Source organism: Pundamilia nyererei, unplaced genomic scaffold (assembly GCF_000239375.1).
Source record: "Pundamilia nyererei isolate P.nyererei 1_Seehausen unplaced genomic scaffold, PunNye1.0 scaffold00071, whole genome shotgun sequence".
NCBI lineage: Eukaryota > Metazoa > Chordata > Actinopteri > Cichliformes > Cichlidae > Pundamilia > Pundamilia nyererei.
In genome coordinates, this window is record NW_005187472.1 from 2,998,314 (window position 1) to 3,020,055 (window position 21,742).

General features: G+C 41.4%; 1 protein-coding gene across 4 annotated transcripts in view; it reads right to left on the reverse strand.

Annotated features, from left to right (window-relative positions):
- The window catches only part of dnah7 (dynein, axonemal, heavy chain 7), a 73,282-nt gene continuing 51,540 nt past the window's right edge, over window positions 1–21,742 (reverse strand). The window contains exons 49-66 of one of the 4 annotated variants that reach the window (XM_005736900.2): window positions 21,497–21,651; window positions 19,220–19,410; window positions 17,407–17,540; window positions 16,938–17,273; window positions 16,653–16,779; window positions 16,162–16,356; window positions 12,868–12,960; window positions 12,608–12,784; window positions 12,248–12,409; window positions 11,960–12,160; window positions 11,648–11,809; window positions 10,444–10,629; window positions 8,486–8,623; window positions 6,419–6,649; window positions 4,799–4,951; window positions 2,851–3,028; window positions 2,012–2,115; window positions 1–259 (exon numbers count right to left, since the gene is read on the reverse strand). In XM_005736900.2, the coding sequence (XP_005736957.2) occupies window positions 68–259; window positions 2,012–2,115; window positions 2,851–3,028; window positions 4,799–4,951; window positions 6,419–6,649; window positions 8,486–8,623; window positions 10,444–10,629; window positions 11,648–11,809; window positions 11,960–12,160; window positions 12,248–12,409; window positions 12,608–12,784; window positions 12,868–12,960; window positions 16,162–16,356; window positions 16,653–16,779; window positions 16,938–17,273; window positions 17,407–17,540; window positions 19,220–19,410; window positions 21,497–21,651 (3,115 nt within the window). In that variant the 3' untranslated portion in view covers window positions 1–67. Of the gene's footprint in view, window positions 260–2,011; window positions 2,116–2,850; window positions 3,029–4,798; window positions 4,952–5,044; window positions 5,169–6,418; window positions 6,650–8,485; window positions 8,624–10,443; window positions 10,630–11,647; window positions 11,810–11,959; window positions 12,161–12,247; window positions 12,410–12,607; window positions 12,785–12,867; window positions 12,961–16,161; window positions 16,357–16,652; window positions 16,780–16,937; window positions 17,274–17,406; window positions 17,541–19,219; window positions 19,411–21,496; window positions 21,652–21,742 lie in introns of those variants that run through there. The other 3 variants (XM_013911779.1, XM_013911778.1, XM_013911781.1) reach the window with 3 other exon arrangements.

Sequence of the window (21,742 nt, forward strand, 5' to 3'; positions counted from 1 at the left end):
TTTATTACACGTCAGAGTGTAAAACAAATCCAGACGTAAGTCAAAGCTGAGACTACGAGCTGAGCTGTCAGAGTAGAGCGACCCCTCTTCTGATCCAGTGCTCCGCAGGAACATTGGAGTTGAGTGTCATGGCGATGACATAATTGGTGGAGTGTCCAGTGGTGGACAGGGTGCCACGTCGCTCGCTCGTCTTGTAGACGGGCGCCAGATAACACATCCTCTCAGGAATGTCGCCTCGCTTCATGGGCTTCAACCACATCTGACAGAGAGAAGCACAGAGTGTTACAGAGGGGGCGGGATGGGGTGGTCGCACCTCAAAGTGTTGGGGTGTGATCTGTTTAGAGTTTGGAAAGCAGCCGTGGTTGTGTAGAGGTTGTTTTCCTTTCATAAGATTTGACTGGTGGAATAATTCAGCTGGCTTTGGGGGTTTGCTTCGCCTCCGCTGATGACACACAAAAGGAAACAGCCCTGATTGCAGGATAAATGCACTGTGATGGTCGTGGGTGTCTTCAAAGGGGTTCAGAGGTCAGGATGGAGCGATAAGCATTCGCTGCAGTGGAAACTAACCTGGCTCTCGATTTGTTATCCAAACATTAACTTACAAATTGGAACTTTGGGGACATAAACTTATAAAACAATAGCATTAACGAGCAAGAGCTCCCTTGGGCTATTAAGAAGTCTTGGTTATGCAAAAGGGATAAACTGGGCCACTCCAAAAAACATCTTTAAAAACCCAAAAAACAAAAACTGTTTGTAGACTTGCAGCCTGAAAAACTGCTCATCTGGTTCCATAACGGGCGCCTCAGCGAAGATTTGCATTTCAAAGGCAGGCGCGGCAGCCTCTGTTGTGCTGCTTTTTTCTCTCCCCACAAATAATAAACACATTTTTAATTAAGTTCCGCTCTTGTCAAGAACTGATTCTGTTAATAACTTGCCCTGAACTGTCTGAATATTAAAAAAACAGTCAGTCTTGTGCATAATTCATAGGCGCTGACTGCATTGTGAAGAACAGAGAATAGAAAAGATTCAAACCGTAAGGAAAACTTGATCAGTGGCTGCTCTGAGCCACCGAGCCGGTTACTTCCATCACTCTGTCAGTCTGCTTTCATATGCCACAGCATGCCCTGCTAATTAATAAAAGGATGGGAAGGAGACAAGTGTCCTGCAGGCAGAATGTAAAATAGTGCTGAGGCTGCAGCCGAGTCCAGAGAACATCCTCCTGGGTGAAGCAGCCGCTACACCCGCAGCGGCTGCTGCTCGATTCCTTTGCAGTATTTGTCCCTTCTTAAGTAAGAGCTGTCGCACTGGGGTTTACGAGCAACGCAACAATTAAAAACTTTTTCTTTCTGATGGCCAGAGGGATTCACACAAGCACAATCAATAAACCTCCTTCCTGCAAACTTTATGTAAGAATTTGTTATGCAACACTGCTTTTTGGGGCCTTTTTGGACCAGGTGCCTGCAGTGTTTTGCTATCAGCTCCACAAATTCATTTAACAGTGCCCACAATGAGCTTTCAAATCCACAAGCTGTAATATAAAGTATAAACCAACACGCTTCTCTCTACGTGTTTCTGCATGGGGCCTCACCAGGAAGGCATTCATAAGCCAGTTTCACACACACGCTGCAGCGTTTACCTTCCAACCGAGGCCTTTCAAATCCAGTCATTTCAAAGTTTTGTGGGGGTTTTTTCTACTGAATTATCAGCTGGTTACAAATAATGCCTTTTTCCTCTTATTCTGCCATACACATCATGATTTTTTGCCTTGACACTGGTGCTTAAATCTGGAATAGAAAATAGTGCTGAGTGAAAACTAAATGATGCCTTTAGGCTGTGACATCAGAAAACAGTTTTTAAACAGAGCTCAATCTGTTTATCAGCCCTGAAAAACTCCATAAGAATGCGCTTTACTTGTGAGGGCTCACAACAGCTGCAAAAAATTCAATAAAAAGCACAAAATTATTAGAAATAAAAGGTGAGGACCAACATGAAGGCAATGCCGATTGCTCACCACAGGCATGGAGTCGTGCAGCACTTTGGGATAGGACTCAGCAAGACGTTTGGTCTTTCTGTCCCAGCGCGCCCCATCAAGGAACAGACCTCTGATGTACACACCTGACACAAACACACACAATTCATTCTTACTGTGATATTAAAACCTTACCTTCTACAAACTGCAGATTTGGACAAACACATTTCTACATGAATTAAGCTGACCTGACCTCTGCTTGTTTGCAGAGTGCAGCAGGCTCTTCCTCTAATAGGCTGGAAAAGGGGGCATGACTTAGAGATAACTAGATGTTGGCACCCCTACAGTATGACACACCCAAATGCACAAACACACTGTCAGATTTGTAGCTTGGCAGTATAGCTTGTGTTAGCTTGGTGGGGGCCCAGCAGGGAGCTGATTGAGGATGAGACTTTATGTGAGACTTTGACTGAGAATCTCACAGCGGAGCTGGAGGCACAGCGAGGGGCTGATGCAGGCCCGCATGTAAGAGAGAGGCAGGGATGCTTTACTTTAACTTACTTTTTCACTTTATACTTTGCTTCTCTCGTATTCAGTCAGCCTTGTGTCACTTTCATCTGTTTGTTTCTTCTCCTACACCCACCACTTGTGTTCCTCTCATTTCGCTCTCTGCTTTGAAACCTCATTTTGAATTCCCCTCTTTCATCTCTCAGATTCCTTCCTACTACAAGTGCTCTCCATCTTCCCCGTATCTTTTATTTACCCTCATTTAATGAGAGGGGCCTTTAGAAAACCTGTCCTAATACCCTACTTACACTATTAACCCAAGGCCACGCTCCCTCATCCTATCTGCTGTTTTCTTTCTCCTAGCAGCATCCTACCGTCCGCTGGAGGCTGATTGTACTGTCTGTCATCCAGGACCTCGAAGTCAAAGCCCAGCAAATCGATAGGGATGGTGTGCTTCCTGGCGTAGTTCTGCTGGCTGCCTGTGAGAAAGGCTTGGGTGAAGAAGAATCCTGATATCCAAAATACAGCAGGCGCGCCCTTGTCGTACCAGTCCTGAACACACACAGAGGAAAAGAAGACATTTAGAGTCAAAACAGTCAGTGAGGAAAAGCAAGTCAAAAAATAAATGCACAGAAGAACAAGAAAGTCCATGTCAACATTACACACTGCAGGTAACTAAAGTACAATATGTTTAATATTATGTTGAGCTGCTAATTTAACCTGTGATAATTCCTGATTTATACAAACAAAAGGAATTACAGCACATATGTTATTTAAATGACAGATTGTAATGTGAAAACTGAATTCTTCACTTGAGATGTTTCAGTCTGGACCACAAATCAAGCGACACACACTGAGGCACAGCACTAGCATGCACTAGCATGCCACATGCTAGTGCTGTGGTATTACAATAAATGTAACCTGCCAATTCAGGAAATCACTACAGGAATAGGAAAACACTTGTAGCCTTCGACCCCCAGCCCCGAAACAAAAGTGATCACAATTTCATCCAATCACAGACCCCTCACGTCCGTCGGGATGGGGGCATTGTCCTCCTGGAAAAGATGATAAATATGATCTTTAGAGCAACTTTGTACTGGTTTGCAGGTGGACCCAACCCACGCCAGCAAAATCCTCTCACAGAACAACAAAGCACCAAATCCCTGCACTGTAGGGTCAAAAGTTCCATTTTTCCTCCTTTTTTTTACTGATTTCTGTATTCATAAATGTTAACAGGGATTATTATTTTTACCAACATCTCCTAAACAAACATGCAGTCACAGTTAAGAAACACAGCACTTTCCAGCTCACTTTTAGGGAGTCGCGAGTGGATGCACACACACACAGTATTCTTTTCATTTGAGTGGGTACTAACAGGAGGAGGATATTTCTGCCGTGGGAACTGACAGCACTGTTCGATGAAGCGCTTCACTTTGCAGACTCACATGGTAGGTCATGTGGCTGCAAGTGTTTCCAGTGCCAACTCTGCTCATGATTAAAATGCATAATACAGCAGATCTCCCTGCCTCCTCCGTGTTGATAAGCCACTGTGGAATAAAGCACTCTTGTGTAAGTGTGCCAAGTGTGGCACAGCTTAAGGCAGATCGTTATACAGCAAAAGTATGCAATGACTTAAGTTTTTCATCCATAACACTTATGTATAAAAAAATGCGGTTAATACCTTATTAAAACATTTTTATGTTGTTATTTAATTTTTAATCAGCTTTACTATTTTTATTTTGTGCTGTGATAATACCTGACTTATATAAAGGCACGACTTTAGCTCATGTTCTCCACTAATTGGAAGGCTGGTGGTTCAATCCCTGTCTGCTCCAGTCATGCCAAATATCCTTGGGCAAGATACTAACCCCAAGATGCTCTCCGAAAGTTTTAGACCTTCATCCATTAAAACTGTAGGCATAGATTTTTTCCAGTTTAAACTGGTGAGTGATCGACATTAGGGCTGAACAACACGGTCTGCGAGGCCTCGCTCCTGTAACTTGAAGAGCTGATCTGAACCTGTTGGTGATGTTTATCGCCTTGTGCTGCATGTAGGAAAATTTTAATGCATTGATCTGGTAAGTTCATGAGCTGAATTCACAGTAAAGGACTTAGATGGGCTGGAAGTAAAATGTTACTTTCTCTGTTACACCTGTGCACTTTTCAAATGCAGCTTCCCAAACAAACTCACTAGCCACCATCTCATCCAAGTATGCTCACTTTTGGCTCAGAAAAAAGCAAAACGGTCAGATCCTTATAACTAAACTCCAGTCAACAGACCAGAATCCAATTTATTTGATGGAGTTCTCTTGTTTTAGTCACCTGCAAGAACGTCAGTCGCTCTAGGAAGTCGTTGACGTAGCTTCCTAATGATTTGAGGCTGGGGTAGGACTTCTTCATCCACATGGCTGGGATGCGACCCTTCAGGATGCTGCTGACCACCTCCTCCAGCTCTGCAGACATCACCACGAGACCCTGCACACAAACACACCCACACATCACACACATGTGTTGAACTTTCTTTGAAGCTAGCAGGAGTCAGACAGGTGCATAATGGGGAACTCTTACTGTTCTGTGGGGGGCCTTTGATACCACAATGAACTATGATGTGCTTTGTTCCCCTTGTGAGTCTTGGGCTTTCTCTTCAGTCTGGTGACGATGGAACATCTCAGAAAGAGATGTGTTCATTAAACTTACAAAGACAAGCACGCAAGTGTCTAGGCTTATTTTTCTAACCTTTGAACAACAGGACTGCAGTTATATGCAGAGGAACTTTGCTTTATTAATTTCATTTAGTCTAATTACAGTCAATCATCGAATGCTGTTTCCAAGTTTCCAAGTGTGTTTGTCGCAATTTAAGAAAAGAATAAAATAACTAATCAAAATTATATGAAGGTGTTAGAATCTATTTGGGAGTGCAACTGCTCAGACTCCTGTAATACTTGTATAATTTAGCAACACTGCTTGTATGAATAACAGTAACACACAGACTTTTACGTAGACAAAAATTATATGCAGGATAATGTCTACACTTTCCCTGGTTTAACAAAGAGAGGATGTGCATTAGGTTGTTGCACCCAACTGTATTCTGCTGAATGTTTATAGTATCTGATTTCTGAGGATGCATTACCAGTGTTTCCTCTATAATCATTCAGCAGAGGTGTGCGTCCACACATGAATTATTACTTTCACTGAACAGAAATGTAAAATCAATGATGATTCATCATTTGGCGTAACTGTTTTTCTTAAACAAATTTACTGCAATTACACAGCGTTTGGCATTTGGACAATATCCAGACAACAATGATTCCTGAGACCTGGACCACACTTAAACACTTAATGCTTACTCCCCTCTCTGGTAGGTCAGGTATTACCCAGAGGCGGTATAAAGGAGAGCCGTGGCACTCTCAAAACGATCAATAGAAAGTGATGGGAAAACTCCTGAATGCCAAGTGTCTCACCTGTCTCCCAGAGAGCCACCACAGAGCCCAACTGGGAAACATATGATCCAGTCATCTTGTACATTTGCAAGTACACAGTTGAAGTTCATGACAGTTTCAAGTGTGCGGCTGCTGATATATCTGTTATCATACTAAAGTTCTAGCCAGGAGTACTTTTTCTCATCTTACAGTCTCCTTAATGTAAACCAGCACATTTTCTCTGTGCTCTGGTGGGGTGAGCCACACACTTTGATCGTGTTGCTTTTTTGAAGTGAGTTATAAGTAATTCATAATAGTGTTTTTATATCCCATGACCACTGAAATAAGACTTATGGTTCTCCTTTCAGTTATTTAGTTAGAGGCTTTTGCTCAGATGGCTGCTGAGTGACGACACTTAATTCTTGATATTTTCATATTTCTCTTGTGAAAAGTGATTTAAAAAAAAAAAAAAAGACACTCTTCAAATTTACTGCAGATACATTCCAGCCCTTTCTCCACGTACCTTTATGGCCTTCTGAATGTTGATGCAAGAGTCTCGGATCGTGCCGAGCAGGTTGTTGAAGCGACCCATCTCCTGCACCAGCACTGTGTTCATGCTCTGGTTGTAGCTGGTAGGAAAGCGGCTCATTGCTGCCTCCAAGTCAAAGTCTTCAGGCAGCTTACTGAGGATGTCAGCTGCCACTTCAAAGACCATGTCATCTGAGGATTTGGCATCTGCGCCTGAAGAGCGGGACTGATCAGAGACAGAGCACAACAGAGCGACAGAGGGCTGATGAGAAGGGAAGGCAGGATGTGGGGTTCTCACTCGATTGACAGTTCATATTTTTTAGGGAAAATTACCATTTGCTGTCTTTGACTTGTCAAATTATGTATTCTCTTTTAAAGACTCATTTGCACTAGTGCTATTCTGATCCTGAAAAGACCCTGATGCTAAGAGGGCCTGACTTCTGACTCGACTTTGCCTATATTTCATCATCTTTGTGCCTGAGTGATTCACATTTTATGCATCTAAAAGAACACGGAATGACACAGAATATCAACGTTTTTATATTTTATTTTACCTTCTCTTTCTTAATTTGTACACATTTCTCAGGTTATAGCTGCAACACTGTCCACAGAGGAATCACTGCAAGTATAATCTCAGGATTTCATCATACAGCGCGAGATGAAAGGCTTCACTGCATTTTACCCCCGATTTCTCCCACGCAGTAATTTGACACACTCTTATCAACAATTATAATGATCATTCATGGTGATAATTATTCACTCTAATCTGTGATTCTTACGCTTTTCTTCTTAGTGCAACTTGCACCATTTACCTATATGATGCTTAGTCACTAGCCAGCGGTAATGGATAATCATTGGCTGATGGCAACAGGGTTACAGTAGGAGAATGATAAATAGCTGCTTCATTCCATTTGAAGTGTCTCCCTGTTTATCGGTCATTGAGACTGATGAGATCGTATTAGATGCTAATGAAGTCCACACATGACTGGAGCCATTATTAATCTTGTTGAATGGAATTTATACGAATAAATGCCAGACTGCACGGAGCTCTAATTTTAACTTGAGATCTAGAAGTCACGATGCATGTGGAGATAATTCTGTCTTTGTAGCAACGCAGGTCTGATGCTATAAAAATACACTTTCACTATATATGCTGAGCTGAATGTGGAATTCTTCTCTAGTGTTGTGTGTCGATCCACTTTAAAACTTCTAGCATAGAGAAATATTTTTTCAGAAGTCAAAGACACTGTGGTGGTTCTTTAAATAAATGGATACACAGATAAATAAAAACCCCTTTCCAATTTGCAGTAGAAGCCACACTTCTTTCATGTTCGAGTAGGCCTTGATGCAAAATCCCTCACATTTGATTTCCATCAAACATCGACTGGAGCGGGGAAGCGGTAAGATATATAATCCTGAACAAGCTAACCTCGTCTAACAAAGCTGAGCTATAATGATGCTGGATCACACAGCTCCACCAAAGCCACTGTGACTGTGTCTCTGCAGCCTCAAAGCACAATGTTGCTCTTTGAGAAGTCTCTCTAAAAGCAACTGCAATATTTATTTTGATTTTTTTTTTGTTTTTAATTAATGCTGCACGGTGCATTTTAATGCAGGCCGATAAAATATTTAGAACAGATCCACAGGAGGCATACCGATGCTGTGTGTGTTTATGGGAGAAATAACTTTGGTGCCTAGGTAAATGTGTTCCCATGCATGTATTCCGGTCTGTTTATTTTGTGTTTGTTTGTGTGTTATGTATTTGCGGGGTCAGAGTGGGTGGGGTCATTCCAGCTGAGCATCTGGGATGTTGGCCAAGAGGGGGCGCTTTGGCCTGGGAAGCAACCAAAGACTGCTGGCTCTTTCTTTTTTTAAATTTGTGCCGAGGTCTGGCCTCAGTGCTGTGTTTTTTTCCATTTCTGTGGTAGTAAAAAAAGGTCTCTACAAACTACTCCTGGATATGCCCGTTTATTTTTCCTAAAAGATTACTCATGTGTGTCTGAACTTCCTGTGACAGCTGATCAATACAATACAGACTTATCAAGGGTCAAGGTAGCGTTACCTGTGTAAGCAAGATGCTGTCAAACAGAAGTTGAGTCTCAGCCTGGTCCTTGGTGATATCTGCGTTAGCGTTCATGCCAAAAATTTCTGGTGACGGATTGAGTGGCAGCGACTTGGTATATTCGATGTAGTTGTCGTACTGCGACAGAGATGCAGAAAACAGAGGGAGAGGGGACGAGTGAAGTAAGAGGACGATTTTTTAACGCAACATCAGGAAACATCTCGAGTAATAACACTCGCTGAAAAACAAGTCGGCTCCTTAGATTGCTGACATTTATTTTAATGACTATGTAAATGTGGCTTCATGAATAAAAGATGTGGTTGGAGGGGGGTGCAGTGCTGGAGAACTAAATGCCAAATAAAATGGTGTGCACCATAGATTGTACTAGTGTTAACAAATATATCAGCCCTCACTGATGGTGGCTTCCTGCTGTGCCTTGTTACACACATTTTATCTGTTAATGACTTTTTAAAGGTAGCTCAACGACAATGCAAAGGAGTCCTGCAATATGCTTCCTTGAAAAACTGCCAGGTTTACTTTTATTGAATTTTAAGGCAATGATACTGCCAGCAGCTTTGTGTAACTGATATTTGAATATGAATGAAAACACAAGTGAATAACATACCTATGCTGTACTATAGATCAAAAATTCAACAGCATGAACAAACTCAGCATCTGCTAGTTTAGCAGACTGCACTTAAACCTGGTTGACATATTGTGACATCAAGGCAAATACTGAGGATTGGAACATGTGAAGAGGTTAAAGCTGAAGGAACACATACAGGTACAGATACACTTACAGTTCTTCTTACAATACAGAAGAACTGTATTATTTCGTCAAAGGTTTGGACAAACCTTTTCATTGAATGGTTTTTCTATATTTTCATGACTATTTACATTGTTGCTTCAGTGAGAATCTGCAAAACTATGAATGAACACATATGGAATTATGTAGTGAACACAAAAAGTGTGAAATAGCTCAAAACACATTTTATATTTTTCTATAATTACTGCTTTGCACACACTCTTGGCATTTTCTCATTGAGCTTTATGAGGCAGTAATCTGAAATGGTTTTCCAACAATCTTGAAGGAGCTCCCAGATGCTGAGCACTTGTTGGCCATTTTTGCCTTCACTCTGTGGTCCATCTCACCCTAGGTGGGATAGGTCAGGTGAGTGTGGAGGCCAGGCCATCTGGCAAAGCACTCCATCACTCTCCTTCTTGGTCACATAGCCCTTACACAGCCTGGAGCTGAGTTTGGGGTCAGTGACCTGTTGAAAAATAAATGACAGTCCAACCAAACACAAACCAGATAGGATGGCACGTCACTGCAGGATGCTGTGGTAGCCATGTTGGTTCAGTGTGCCTTCAAATTTGACTAAATCCCCAACAGTGTCGCCAGCAAAGCAGCAAGAAATTCCACAAATGAACCCTGACACAGCACACCTGTGAAGTGAAACCATTTTAGGAGACCACATCATGAAGCTATCTTCAGTATGAATCTACAATATAAAAAGTAAAAAAAAAAGAAAGAATAAAACATTAAATGAGAAGGTGTGTCCAAACTTTTGACCGGTAGTGCATCTACCATAAGTCTGAACTGAGCATATGATCATGAGGTTTGCAGTCAGTTATTGTCCCTGGAAATGGAGTGTGCCTGATAAAAAACATATTATATTTGGTCCATAAACAGGAGTTAGATGGAGTTTTTGTTGTGGCACCAAACACACATTTTGAAGATAATAAAAGTAACGAGAAGTTACTAAATGTGACTAAAGGAGAGAGTTACAACTCAGATCAGTGAGACTCTGCATCATGAATACTGCAAAAACATTTCCCTGGTATTGACATATTACCATAAATCCTGTGCTTATTTTGTTGCCTACAGCCAGACCTTAACCAAAGAGGTGATTCATTTAAAAAAAAAAAAATCTTATCTGAGACTCTGTATATCTTACATCTCCCTCAGCTGGTGCATAGTACAGCCCACTGGGGTCAAATGTGTAGCCAGGGTCCTGGATGATCTTTGGGGTGTAAAAGATCGAGAGGATCGTGCGCAGGGTTCGTCTGTCCCAGTCGTCAGTCACTCGCCCGCCGTAGTTACACTCACCGGTCATGTAACAGAGGGCATCAAACGGCACTTCCTGTACAACACAATAAATCATTCATTTCATAAGAGAACATAACAGCAGGTAAGTGAGAGGTAGTTGATTTTCAGTGTACACAGATCTGCCAGCTCTGACAGGTGAAGTGATCGTTTTTTTTTCGTTGCAAAATGAAACAAAACGATGGGAAACTTATGGCATTCATGCAGACATTACTTTGACTTCTACCTCATGGTAGAAGCTTCTTCAGCAGAGCAATGTGCTCTGTCACAATGCAAAAATTCCTTAACAGCTGTAAAACAAGCCGGATGAACAAAGACCCCACCCCACAATCCACAGAACCCGAGGATCCAACTACAGCCCACTGCCAGAAACCATAAAACATCCAAACTATCCCATTCAAAACCACAACAGGTTAGAAGTATTTTGAAGCACCGAGGGGACATACACAGTATTTGTCAGGGAGTTATAATGCTGTGACCTGACACACCTGTCACTTTAGAATCAGCATTCGCACACAAAAAAGCGTGTGAGGATGCAGAAGGGTGAAGTTGTGGCCAGTTTGGCATTTTCTTGAGGAGGACTTCACTTAAAAATGCACTGAGCAACACTCAGCCACAAGCTGAAAATGTCACTGCGTTCCAAAAAGATCCTCAGTAGTTTATGCCTACTGCTTTTTCCACAGGAAGAGGGGATGGTGGAGGATTGGAGTGCTATCTGTATGTGGAAAAATGTCAAGAGGGGTTTTGAATATGGCTTATGAAAAGGAATACTTGAGCAAAGCAGACGGTAGTTGTAAAAGCCAGAATTTTTAATATGAGCTTAGATGCTGACAGCTATATAGGAGTACATCGTGGATGTGGGTCTGCATGTGAGATAAACTCACTTCATACAGCTCTATGTAAAGTTTATATGAAAGCACTACATCCCAGACTGCATGGAATTTGTAACTGGTTAAACGCTTGCGTTCACTCGATGAAATACAATGTTTTTTGGAGAGAAAAACACAGTAAGCAAAAAAATTGCCCGTGAATGGAAACAATTCAAGAACATCTACCTGGTACTGTTCCAGGAACATGTGTAGTTGCTGTACAGAGATCCGGAGGTCAGTCTCATTGAACTCGTATGGAATGTTCCAGCCTAAAGGTCCAAACTTTCTCCTCTCTTGGGTCAGGGCGTGGAAGAAACACAAGCCATACAATAGCTTCTTGAACACAGCCTGGGAGGTGGAACAGATGAAAGATGTGATCTAAGATAAATAGTGGTGCTCGTATCCCACTGCTAAAACACACACATCCTGAAATCCACCTGCTGATGGAGCCATGGTAGACATGCACAGCAAGCCACCAAGACATGTTTGCATACTGACCGGCTTGCTGCAGCTGCCAAAAAACTCTGGGTCAGAGATGGGATCCATTAAGAAGGAACGTGCAATGTTGGAGCGGAGACCTTTTGGAGCCTCGTTGGTCATCTTAACACCATTCTGGAGCACCGCCACAGGGAATGTGGGAGATGGGTAGCTAGTAAGCCACAGCCTGAAGTCTGGGTGGGTGGTATCTGGGTTCAGCCCCTGTTCACAGAGGCAAAAAGCAAGTAAATACATGCATATATTGGAACAATATAACTTGCTGTGTACTGAAAAAACACATGTCCTCACCTCACAAACTCTCTCCAGTGTTGACATCCATGAAGTGGCCAAGTGGCAGTTTTGCAGAACCACCCAGGTGCCTTCGTTAATGCCTGTCTGAATCATGCGCATAGCAATAGGACCTTGGCCTTGGCCCAAAGAGAGGGACGTCAGCTTGTTACCAGTAAAGCCCTGAGAGATAAGAAGAGTGGTGCACTTCATTTTTTAGCTGCTTTTTGACTGAGGTCTCTCTCTCTCTCTCTCTCTCTTTTTTTTTAGACCCAGTAAATATTGAGATTGAATTTCTTTCATTGTTAGAGGCAATTTTGATTTCATTTACAGTTTGATGCACACAGCAGGATGACAGCTATAGTTGTAATGTCTCTGTACCTTTTCATCTCCAAACTTGAGCAAAGCCGCCATGGGGTCGGAGCCAGGGGAAAGGATGAAGATGAGGGGGGCACAACAGTGGCTATCTGTAAAGGTGTTACTTAAGTTAAAGGGTGGTGCTTCAATGAAGTGATGGCCCAACTTGTCTGAAACAAACTCCTGAACCACGGGAACAATCTGAGGACAAGTTAAAGGAATGTTTTAGAGGTTTTATGTGAAAAAAAGGTTATAAAAAGAGATCATTCCCCATGTGGACTGACTTTGTCTGGCCTGAGACAGCGAATCACCAGCATCTTCTGAAACTGGCTCAGCTTCTCCTGCCACTCATTAGGAAACTGAGTCTGATGGGGCTCCTGCAAATAGACAAAGCAGAGTAAGTTTTGATTCAGACTAAGTATGCATGGGAAGTACTTTTAATTTCACACTGCATAACTTTCCAAATATTAATCCTGTCATATGTCATAAATATATATTTTAAGCTATAGCTGTAGAAAAGCACTAGATATTTTAAATCTGTTGATCAAAATGATCCTAATCAAATACCAGCTGAGGAATAATTATGTCAAGTTTTTGGTGAAAGGCAAGGTTAATCAGTGCAATCGTGCAAAAAAAGAGAAATATTGTACATAACTAGACATGCAAATGAAAAGCATGAAGAAAGGCAACAAATGGAAGCAGACAGAAATGGGGAAGAGAAGAAAAAAAAAACAGAAATGGGTTTTAGGTCACAGCAATATGTTTGATTAATTAGTGGAACAAGTGCACCGGAGGAAGTGAGCAATGGTAGAGGGAACTTTTGGAATTATTTCCCCTAGGCTGTTTGTCGAGAGACTTCTGGCTATGTGTGTTGGCAGGTGCTTTGAGATGGATACACCTATTTAGGATCTCCTGGGGATTCACTGTGTGAACAGGGTGTGTTAGCGTGTGTGAGTGCCCGTGTGCTTGATTGAACAGCTGTTCTTACATCAAAATTGAATAAATGTGAATTCTACAACTGGAACAAACTCGATTTAATTAGACAGAAGTGTTGTGGCTGATTTTGTTGATTATAAATCAAAGATGGTTTGTGTGTACGTATGTGCGACGGCAAAGACACAAGCCTGTACGCTTGCACGCATGTTTGAATGCGCGTGTGGCGCATTCAAACATTGATTAAGCAGCTGTTCTTGCATTTAGATTGCATAGATGTGAGGAGCACAACAGGAGCTGAATAGATTTGATTAGATTAGATGAAACCTCAGTTTGTGATTCTCTGTGTTTCAAAGATGGACAGTGTCTCTGTGTGCATCATAATCTGACAGGAAAATGTTTCCCTCTTCAACCTCCTTTGTTCTGTATGCTCTTTATATTCACTACATGTATAATAACTGAAAAAAAGACTCTTAAAACAAAGTACAAAGTTAAAGCTTCAATGTGTCAGATAAATCAGACCAACCAGTGGCTTTAAAAATTAATAAAAAAGCTAATTTGAACAGGGCCAATATTTTTGAATCAGACATTTTCTTGTACTATAGGAGGGTACAGTATGAGAAAACAACTAATCCTATGATTTATTTGGCATATCTATCATTAATTAAAAAAAATACAATATTTGAAGTGATGTTGTATTGACAAAACTAAAAAGAAAAAAGATAACAATGTAACGAATCAAATTATGGCATGTGTGTGGAATCAAAGTGAGAACACATGTTATGATTAATAAAGAAATCTAGCCGAGACAAAAGGTGGTAAAATAGTCAAAGCATACATGCTACACTGAATATATAAACTGAAGTACTCTGCATCCACATTGTTCCCAGGCAGGGAAGGGGGGAGCGCCGCTGCACCCCAGTTGTGAGATTCCACAGAGCCACCCTGCTAAGCTTAAAGTTGGGCGAAGCTGGCCTTGTGTTTAATGCTGCTATTTTATCTCATTCACTGTTTTCCCAAGGTTTGATTGTTTTGCATCTGCACAGCCAATCAAACACTTTTACTCATATTAAGAAGAAATTAAGACTCTGTTTCTTGTTGTGCTTTCACCAGCAAAGCAGCAACTTTTACTCTAGTCTGTGTCTACAAGACAAGCACTTCCAAAACACTCATTGCATCCATCAATCTTCTTCCACTTACACATCCAATTCTGGGGCTGGAGTCTATCCCAGCTGCCACAGGGAAAGAGTCAGGGTGCACACTGGACAGGCTCACAAGCTTGTAACAAGGTGACACAGAGACACAACCATTCATACCTACAGACAATTTAGAATCACCGGTTAACATGCATGTCTTTGGACTGTGGGAGGAAGCCAGAATACTCATAGAGACCCCGCTGAGAACATGCAACCTCCACACAGAAAGACCTCAAACAGCTGGTGGTCGTTTAAACCAGGAAACCACCACCATGCCACCCGCAGGACACAGATAACACCCACACCGAAAAATAATTATAATATTTTGTCGGCTGTACGTCAAGTAATTAATCTATAAGGTTTGGGTAAGAGGGCGAGATGAAAAACATAGAAACAAACAAAAAATAATAATTGTTAAATCTTTTGATGTACATATTAATTTTCTAAAGTAAACTTTGGGTCAGTGGATCCACTATCAAACCAACAGACTGCAGACAGATGTTTTAATTTCAATACTCTGTTGACACCAAAAGAGGACCAGTTTGATGTAAACTGTAACCAAACTCACTTCCACCTAGAAGTTAACACACTTCCTAAAATATGACACAAGTCACAGCAGCTAAATTAATGTTTAATATTGATTAACTTTACATTTTAGGATGATTTACTGCCCCTATGATAGCAGCTGATCTGTATTTTTGGGTTGGATCTTTCTCATCTTCCTCTTGACAATACCCCATATAGTCTCTTTCAGCTAGCTGGCCAATAAAGGACACTAACAACATGGTCAAAACACCATTTGGTAGCAGTTTTGGGATTGTGGGCAGAAGCAAACTTCTGGTGGAGAAAAGAAAATCGGCATCCACATAAAGCGTTCTGTAGATGGAAACATGAAGTGCTCTGGTAGATGGCTGACTCGATAAAACACAGTGGGCCAACCACCACCAACATAAGCAGATAACATAGCACCCAACACTGGCCAACTTCACTGGATTTGAAACACCTTTTGATTCTCTCCACTCTTCCTCCAGACGGTAGGATGCTTTGATTTCCGAATAAAAAGCAAAATGTACTTTCATCTGAAAAGAAGACTTTGAACCACTGAGCAAAAGTCCAGGTAAAATATTCTGATGCGGTCTCTGGCTCAGACAGTGTAGCTCCATTCCTGTGCATGGAGGCAGATTCTACTTCTTGAATCAGCAGTCTTCCCTATAATTGTTAATATTGCCAATGCAATGGTACCAATAGCACACTGAAATTCTGATTTTCATATGCTATAAACCATAATCATCAAATTTAAAACATAAACCGACTTGAATATTTCATTTCAAGTGACTTAATACAGACTACATCAAAGTTTATTTTTCTGAGTTTAAACTAGAAAAATAAATGAAAAATGTCATCATACTTTTTTACTATATTCAACAAACCCAGCGAGAGGCGACTTACTGGGCTGTCATAGACCTGTTTCCACTCATTTCTGCGGCCTGTCAGGTCCTGACGCAGGCCTTTGAAATGTTCCATCGCATCCAAGCGGCATATCTCATCCCAAGACTTTTTAGGCAGCCAGGTGCAGGGATTGGAGTAGGGGTTGTCCAGGCCCACACCGCCCGTTAGAAGGAAGCGCCACTCCCCCTCTTCCACCTAAAACATTAATTAGTGACATGTCCTGTTAACACAGCAGCAGAATGACCAGAATTTGTAATTAAGTGGATTAATGCTTGACAATTTGGGGGATTATCTTTGGATAAGTAGTTTATGCAAATTGGAAATAGAAGAAACAGATAATCTAAAACAATCCTCGAGAAGACCAGAGCTGAAAACTGACACTAAGGAGCTTGTTTGATTATCTAATCACTTATTTAAAAAAAACAAAACCCAAACAATATGTGTGTGTTCTCCATTATCAAATGTGTGTCTGTGCGTGTGTAAATTCATACCAGCTTGCTATGCATAAGCAGGCTGACAGTGAGGCAGAGGGAAAAAAGTAGCTTATCCTTCTCAAACAGAGAGCGACACACATTCACATACAGTGTATAGGTAAAGTGGTCTCTCAGGATCTGCAGTCTGAAAAAGAGACGCATGCCATCATTTAATAATCTTTAATCACATTAATGCACCATCACCAGCATTGCATTTAATTTTTTAACAGAGACCTTTAAAACACTGTTTTGGTGACCAGCAGGAACTAGTATTTTGCTAGTACATTAGTCAGGCCTGCCTACCTCTGCTCCAAGTCATCACTCTTGTCTGAGCTCTCAATGGAGCTGATGAAGAGGTTAATAAACCAGGTGAGGGAGTATTGGTACATGGGTTCAATGTTAGCCAGGTCAGCAATAGAGAAGAACAAGATTGCCGAATGCACGGCAATAGGTGTGTAACCCATGCGGGTCTCATCAATCTTCTTCTCTGTCACCTCGGCCACGGCCTGCTTCTCTGAGATTTCGTTGGCAAGCACCTTGGAAGCAGAGAGGATCTCGACGGCAGTCTCATCCTCCAGGATGTTGCCCTGAGAGGAGGACAGGACCTCTAAGATTCTGTCCTCGATCTCCTTCAGTTGTCTGAAAAAAAAAGAAAAAAAAAAAGGGAAGAAACTCTGAATTAATAGTCTACAGTATTTTTCACTCGGGGAAGTAGAGATTTTATTGAATTAGTTGAATGGATTTGACCTTGGTCTAACATATGCCTCTGTACCTTTTGTTCTCTGCTCCCTGCAGAATGAGAGCCTGTTTCTCTTCTTCCAGGTCAGGCCTCTCCCGGGCTACCACAATGCCCAGTAGCTGGTCTTGAATGCCCTCTGGAGTGATCATGAAGTTTAGCAGTGTCACCTACATCACACAGAATATCCACTTCACGTACAACTATGGAGACATAATTGTTGAAGAATAAGTGATGTACGTGTGTATGTTTCAGAGGAAGGTGTCCGCCCTTTTTCTCAGCCATTAAAGTGAAGTGTTGATCGTCTCGGCTTTAGAGCTGTTCTCCTGGCCAAACCTCCTACCCAATAAATTCCAGTAACTGCTTCAGCCTTGGCAAAGTACAGGTAGGATGCATTTACTTTTTTCTCCTTTTCTGTGGAAAGGTGTTGCAGGAGTTGAAGGAGTGTCTTTTACCACAGGCGTAGTCATCCTGCGCTGCACTTACCCGGAGGTTAAAAGCCTATATATGCTATCTACTCTCTGCCCTAATAAACGAGTGCACTTCTTCGGGGCTTAATTCCATTTCTATTGATGCCGTGAGACCCACTCAGCTGGTGGTAAAGACTCAGAGCCTGTATAAATCTCCAGTTTGTCCTTTTCACACATACACCCTCCTTCTTTGCCTCGCCTCGTCCCTTGCGCTCCTAAGGGCTTTTTTTCTAGATGCTTACCCTCTTGTATTTGGAGCTATTGCGTTTCAAATAGGGTTTAATGGGAATAATGGAAACTCATAGTGTACTGTAGAGAAGACAAAAAAAAAGATTTAAGCAAAATGAGGGGAAAAAAAGGGAAGAATTGAGCCAGCTGTGAAAAATGAGTTGAATCAATCTAATGGCTGCCCATAAAGAGGAGAGCCCCTGCAAATAGATGCTTGAAATGTGATCTTCTGTAATGCTTTCCAACCCCTTGCCTCTCAGTAATGCAATTTTCCTTTAATGCTCCTTTTCTTGGAATCCTTTTTTCAGAGTGGATGGGGGCTGTGTTCCATTGGGAAGGTGATATAGGTGATATCACTGAACAATGATTCACTGTGTTATTGAGGTAAAAATGTCATTTGGGTGGTATCAATAACTAAGAGCCAAAGAAGAAAAGTAGATCTCATCTGATATCATATGAAAACTTTAAATAAAAAAACAAAACGAAAATCAAACCTCAGTTCTAAATGATGCTATTTATCACTATTATTATTGATATTTTAGGGCAGAAGCCTGCAGATGACTCTGTTGGTTTATGTGTGTGCTTGTGTTTTATTATTCCCTTCTTTGTTGGCTCTGTTGTGGTAGATACATCTATCCTTAGCTGTGACACAATTAAAGGGTTGTAGCTCCATCTGTGTGGAAGAAGTTAGTACAGAATGCATGGAGGACTGCATACGGCTCGTTACAGCAACACTGAAACTTGCTGTAAACAGCACTGTTATGTGTGGTGACTATGAATGCTATCCTCTGCTTTAACTAAAGGTGGTATCAGATTTACGTCTCAGTGATGGAATATGTTGGATAGAAGGTTTCTCTGCGTGTCTCCACAACGTAGAATTAAAACATTAAAACTAATCACCGGGAATTTTATCCATTCAAGTTCTTTCTGGATGCTCAGATACTTGATCCAACAGGCTGGCCAGTGAAACTCCCAGCAAGCCATTATAATGAAACTGCTGCAAACCTGCACTACCAGTCCTGCATCCTACTGCACCTTCTAAATGGACTTCAGTACATGAAAAAAAGTTTCATAGTTATAATTACTGCACATTATCCTATAGTAGGGAGAAGAAAAGCAGAACAGTGGTGACAGCAGTATCCCTACAGTACCTTGACAGAAGTCTCAGGCAGGTAGTGAGGGTTGCGTAGCTTGGTAGTGATGTAGAAGCGAAAGTCAGGAACATATTCAATGGTAGAGTCTCCCAGACGGATGCACATTGCACCGCCCTGTTTAAAGGTCTGTCGAAGCAGCAGAGGCTCCAGGATGGGATCCAGCTCCTCACCGACATTCTCCAGCAGCACTGACAGAAAATGTTCAAATCAATGTTTTTTCTAATCAGGAGAGAGACGTCTTTATAAATATAAAAAGCTGTCAAACTGTTGAAACTACTGTCTCAACAGCTGAGCTGCTTCAAAGCTTCAAATATTTCCAAACTCTTCAGCCAAGACAAAGCATTTTACCTACAACACCTTTACCAGTATCTTATAGATCACCAGTTAGCCATTTTGGCAGAACTGGGAGAAACGCGCATTCAAACCCTGCATACGGTCGCCTGCTCTACCTGTGAAAAAGAGACTCTTCATGCCAAATGTTTCACTTTCTGGTTAAAAATACACTATAAATGGTCTTTAATCTGGTCTTTTCCCTTTGATATTTAATTCTTTACCCAATTTAACTATCTAATACAACTTTTTTTCACCATTATCATTTCACTGTTGTCATGTTTCATTTTACATCTCTCTCTAATATTAGTTTTATCCAGTTGTTTTGATTTAAATGCGCTGTACTGCATTGTGTCACGGCTTGTCATTTTACTTATTTCATGGTGCATTTATTTCATGCAGGACTCTCACTTCATGTCATTGTGGCCATGTTCCTGCCTCTGGAAAGTACTCTGCATCTTGCTTGAAAATGTTCTTTCAATTTAAAAATCTTTAAAATCATATTAAGGAGCAGTGGGAGACCCTTCCCAACAACGAAAGTTTATACTCCATACAGAGACTTGTAATAGTTGTGCTGATGCATTCCTGGCTCGCATAAACTATATTTTATAAGTTGTGTGATGAATTAAAGTTAAACTCAAACTGTCTTTCAGCTTTCTGTGATTAGTACTCAACCGTGAACTTCCACTGCAGTTGCATACATGAGTAATATCAAGAAATCAGTGAAGCACATGAAAATGCAATCGCCTTACTCCCATGACATCATTATTAATACGATTTCACATTAAGTATGATAATGCTCTTCTCATGTTACCAACATCAGCCCATCTATAATTGACATTTTGCCTTTAGGTGGTAACTAACTTTTTCTTCAGTTTTCAGATGGAGTGATAGCTGATGAACTTTCTCTTACAAGTTAGTTACCAAAGCAGGTCAACCCTTTATAGGCATAAATATTTAATATATGTTACCAGATTAAAAAGCATGTTTTTAAATTTAATAAACACATGCATATCCTAGGAGGTTTGCCATGAAAGCACCAGCCCAACCGTGCTAAACGAAAGAATAGTAGTGCATCATCAGGATTATAAGTGGTAATACAAACAGCAAGAAACTGTAAAACTGTGAAATAAGAAAACAGGCTGTGAAGGATGAAACTGTACCCTTAGGGGACTCTTTTGCGCCGTAAAAGGACAAGTTACTCTCTGAGCTGTTAGCCTTGCAGTAAGCAAAGACCTAGCGGCTGGCTGGGTCAGCTCATTATTTAGATGCATCTGTAATGGTGGTGCAGATTTCTGTGTTTCTGAGTCTTAATTCCTTCTTGAAGTTGCCCCCCGTGGCCCCTTCAAAATAATATGAGAAGCAATTATCTACAATATTATACCACAACTTTTAAAAAAATGTTGTATACTTTTCTATGAGACATGGTGGGCTCTTTTCTGAAACCAGTTTGAGGACCAAAAGGTCACATCTACACAGCAGCACTGGGGATTGAATGCTTTTCCACTTCGGGGCTACAGAGATTAATAAAATCAGACACATGGCTGCCTCAACCACACTTGGACACATAAAATCGGTCCAAAAACATCGTCACATCTGCCTACACATCGCAGCTTGAGCCTAACACCGGGCAGGAGAAAAAAATAAATGCAGAACATATAATTGATTTCTCCTGAGCTTTTATGTGATCTATAGTAGTCTGACATATAAACAGTACATTAGGCCGAATAAAGGCTCACTCAGAAATGTCTCACTCAGAAACATCGCTAATTTCAATTTTGCCACTACAGAACAACAGAGAACAAAAGAGAGCTGCAGTCTTGGGGCAGCAGTAATTAGTTTCTGTGGTAAAGAGAGACCTCAGCAGGCAGTAACAGGGAGTGCAACAGTGTGGTTGAGGCAGCCATGGCAGTCACATTGAACTAGAAGAATTATTATACTTACCTGGTGTGCCAAACTGGATACAATTCTCCAGAGTGCGTACAAAGTCAGCATCGCTCAGTTTAATAACATGCAGATTATTGGCCTTCTCCATATTTTTCACCCACTTGTTGGCCTGGCCTTGAGGATCGATCATCAATGGCCACCGCCTGGCATTACTACACACACACACACACACACACACACACACACACACACACACAGCAGTGTGTGATCAAATGAGGCCACCTTGTCAGTGAGAAAGATCTT